General features: G+C 59.8%; 1 protein-coding gene across 6 annotated transcripts in view; it reads left to right on the top strand.

The window, feature by feature from the left end:
* Positions 1–4,028, top strand: part of PMEPA1 (prostate transmembrane protein, androgen induced 1) — a 15,308-nt gene that overhangs the window by 6,354 nt on the left and 4,926 nt on the right. The window contains exons 1-2 of one of the 6 annotated variants that reach the window (XM_010841824.1): positions 7–695; positions 966–1,120. In XM_010841824.1, the coding sequence (XP_010840126.1) occupies positions 1,010–1,120 (111 nt within the window). In that variant the 5' untranslated portion in view covers positions 7–695; positions 966–1,009. The other 5 variants (XM_010841822.1, XM_010841821.1, XM_010841823.1 and 2 more) reach the window with 5 other exon arrangements.

Below are 4,028 nucleotides of genomic sequence, written 5' to 3'. Positions count from 1 at the left end.
GCGTCGATCTCCCGCTGGAAGCAGAGGCTGGTGGCAGGAGGGGCTGCCCTCCCAGGCCCCGGCCAGGGCCCGAGTGAGCGGCACATGGCACACGGGACACAGCGCACCTCACTGCCTGCTTTCCAGGCCCCCCTTCGCCCGCCCCCACTCCTCCAGCTTCCTTGTGTCTGTCTGAAAAGAGGAAGCGCTGAATCAGTGGCCCTGAGCTTGAACCTGTACCCCTGGGGAGACCTCGGCTAATTGCTTGTCAGTGCCAAGGGGCAGGGGGGCGGGGAGGGTCTTCCTGCCTGCCCTCTGGGATCTGGGGAGACACATTTCCTGGCTTGTCTGTGGGCAGCCTCGGACCAGGGGAGGCTGGCTGTGCCCCCCAGCCCCCTGCAGCCAGGTCACTGCCCGGGCCCCCAGCCTCTCACCTGCCACTGCTGGGGGCTCTGCTGGCAGGGCGCATGGCCAGCTGCCGATCGGCCCCGACACAGACCCGCTCGAGTCAGCAGAAACCGCCCCGACTCTGGCAGGATCAAAATAACCTCTTTCCTTTTCCAGCACTTGAGGGTTTTTCCGCTTTCTGGGGGAAAAAAACAAAACAACCCAAAAAAAAAGAAATGAGAGTTGCAGTGTTTGCAACCTCCCGGAATGTGGTTTTTCTGAGGCCTCTTCCTGGAGGTGGGGGTGGCCCTCATACCCTCCCGTCTGAGGTGGGGGTGGCCCTCATACCCTCCCATCCTGTCGAGGGTGGTGTCTCTGTGCGTCGTGTGTGTGATAAATATGTCTGTGCGTGGGTGTGTTATCTGTGTTTGTGTTTGTGGGTATGGGTGTGGCGGAGTGTTGGGGGCGTATAGGGATGTTGGGGTGCGTGTGCTGGTGTGTGTGTGTGTATTGGGGTGTATGGGTGCTCAGGAAAGCTGGCCCCAGCCCCTGCCTGCTCTGGGATCCCCAACGTCTCACATGTCCCCTTGGTCTTGCAGCGGAGCTGGAGTTCGTTGAGATCACCATCATCGTGGTGGTGGTCATGGTGATGGTGGTGGTGATCACGTGTCTGTTGAGCCACTACAAGCTGTCCGCTCGCTCCTTCATCGGCCGGCACAGCCAGAGCAGGAGGAGGGAAGATGCCCTGTCCTCGGTGAGTGCCTGAGCTTCCAGGGCCCTGGATGCCCCCATCAAGTGCGTGTGGTGTTGGGGTTGAGTGCTCACAATTGGGGCAGACAGAGCGGCTCCCAGCAGGATGGGCCCTCGCCCTCCCCCAGATCTCAGCACCCACGTCCCCCCTCATTCGCCTGCGCCTTCGGGCCACCCCTGCCTGCCGGTGGGTGTTGCTCAGCAGATGGACCAGGAGGCGGTGCAGAGTCCATTTCTAAACAGTTTTCATCTCCACACCTGTGAGGTGGAGTGTAACAGCCTGGACAGAGCAGGTGCGTGACTGGCAGGCTGCAGATCACAGAGAGGGCAGCCCCGGGGCTCTGCGGGGAGCACGTCCCTGAGCCTGTGTTGGGGGGGCAGTGACAGAAGCAGGCCGGGGCGGCCAGCATGGCCTCTCAGCTCTGAGGGACGTCTCTGGTCATGTCGGGCTGGCAGGCCTATCCCTGGCAGGTTCGGGCATCTCTGCTTGTGTACGTCGCCAGGCTGCCAGGGCAAGGAGCACGTCTGCTCAGGTCCCTGAACCGCGAACACGGGGCGCCCCAACCCCCAGGCCCAGTGTGCCCGAGGGCACTGCGCTTCTGCTCAGAAGCATCTGAGGCTCACCTGTGTGTTTATGTGCTGTTGCCCAAGGGACGGAGCCAGCAGCTGCACTGCCACATCTGCACTTAGTGATCTGCCCATCTTAGGAGAAACTGGGGCTCAGAGAGGCGGGAACATTTGCCTGAAGCTACACAGCTTCTATGGAGAAGGAAATGGCAACCCACTCCAGTGTTCTTGCCTGGAGAATCCCAGGGACAGGGGAGCCTGGTGGGCTGCCGTCTATGGGGTCGCACAGAGTTGGACACGACTGAAGCGACTTAGCAGCAGCAGCCCCAGCACACAGCTTCTAAGCAACAGCTTGAGGCCTATTTTACCCCTCTCAGATCCTGGTGCAAAAGAGGGTACTCTGGACAAATGGGAAGACTGCAGCCTGGTAGCTGTGCTCCAGGGCGGGGCATCTCACCCCTTCTGAGCCTCAGTGTGCACATCTGTAAAATGGGAGGGGCGAGCCTCTCTCCTGCCCACCCCCCCGCATGGTCACAGGAAGGGTGATGTTAATGGTGAGAGCTGGGGAGATGGCAGAGGTTCCCATGTGAGGGATCCTGGTCACCATGGAAAGGGGACAGCCATGTGGGCAGCACTGGGACTTCATGCCCAGATGGAGGCCAGGATCCAGGTTCTGGTTCCTGAACATCTGAGGCTAAAAGAAAGTACCCCTCGACATCTACCAGCCACCTGCACGGGCCCCTGGGGATGCCCGGCTGGGTAAACACAGGCTTGTTAGACCTGAAATACATGTAGCGGTCCCCTGGGGCTCCTGCTAGACGGGGCACATCTGCACAATCTTGGGGCCCCATGACCTCCCAGAGAGACCCAGAGACAGCCGTTGTCTGCTTGGCACAGGGACCACCCCTGCCATAGCTGTCCTGCTGCGGCCTCTTTTCAGGGCGACCCCTAGGAGTTCATTTCCTCATCTGTCAGAGGGTGGGGTTCATGTTCAGGTAAGCCCTGTGCCCTGAGACCACACGTCCCAGCTGGCGCTGCGCCAGAGAAGCTAGAAAATACCGCATGATGATGACAGCGGAGATGCCAGCCACTGCAGTGACAGATCGCAGCTCGAAGTCTGCAGCTGAGGGCAGGTCGGAGGCCACCTGGGTATAGACAGACCTGGGCCAGTTGCCCGCTCCATCAGATTCTCCTGGCTCATTCCCTTGGACTCTTACCATGGCTGCTTTCACCGGCAGCAGCCGTGTTAGTGGTGTGACAGACCCCCCCGGCCCTTGAAGGAATCAGCTTTAAGACCCCTGATCTAGATGGAGAAGCCATGAGCAGGCTGGACAGGCTTTCAAGGGATGATTTTAGGAAGAGAAGGAAGTGTTGGGGAGTGGAGGGGGTGAGAGAAGGAGCTGCCAGAAGCAGCCCGTGGGCCTGGCACTGGGACCTGGAAAGGTGTCAGGGCCATTCACTGAGTCAGGGAACAGGGTAAGTTAAGACTCAGCCGGGGGGCAGGTGCAGGGCAGCAAGCTGATGCCGGGTTACTCACAGCGGGGCCGGGCTGGCACAGGAGCAGAGATGCTGTGGGAGCCTGGGGAGGGGCCTCTGGTGGGTGGGTGGTCCTTGGAGGCCTCCCTGGAGGAGGAGGTGACCTCCAGGTGCACAAGTTGGGGTTAGTCAGGTGACAAGGATGGCGGTGATCCTGGGGTCTGCAGTGGGGCCTCGCAGCATTGACTGGTGTATTCCTAAGCTCCCTAGTGGAGACTCCCTGGGCTAGTGGGTGGGCAGACATGGCTTGAACCTTGGATGGAGGGGTTCACAGAGGGGTTTTAGGCAAGTTCACATTGATCCAAGCTGACCTTGGCTGCTTGCACCTCTTTCCAGGGCTCCCAACTTAAATGGGGAGCAGGTAGGTGTGCCCTCATCTGTCTTCCTGATGCCCATGTGGGCTGTGCCAGGGGCCCACCCGGGGGCCACAGAGCCTGCCAGGGCCGGCTTGAGTCGGAATGAGTCTGGAGGCAGCAGAAAAGGTTTGGATCCCAGCCCTGCCTCTTAGCAGCTGGGCAGATGCTGTTCAGCTCCATGGTGTTTTGTCGGTAGAATTGAGTTAGTGCTTTAAAGAGCTGAGCACAGTGCCTGGCACCAAGGCATTCCTGACATCAGTACCGAAAGGGCCCTGGGTGACCATATTAACAGTAACAGTATGTATCTGCTCTCTGTATCCACACGCCGGGAATAAACTAGACCCCAGTGAGTCTGTGTGGGGTAACTGCTTTCCTGATGGGATGGTGTTGAGACTCACAGAGCCCCCTAACGGCCATATCAGAAATTACAATCTTCCAGGCGATGCCCCCCCC

Source organism: Bison bison, unplaced genomic scaffold (assembly GCF_000754665.1).
Source record: "Bison bison bison isolate TAMUID 2011002044 unplaced genomic scaffold, Bison_UMD1.0 scf7180017864167, whole genome shotgun sequence".
Classification (NCBI taxonomy): domain Eukaryota; kingdom Metazoa; phylum Chordata; class Mammalia; order Artiodactyla; family Bovidae; genus Bison; species Bison bison.
The sequence above is the reverse complement of the archived record's forward strand: the minus strand, read 5'-3'. Positions and strand labels throughout refer to the sequence as shown.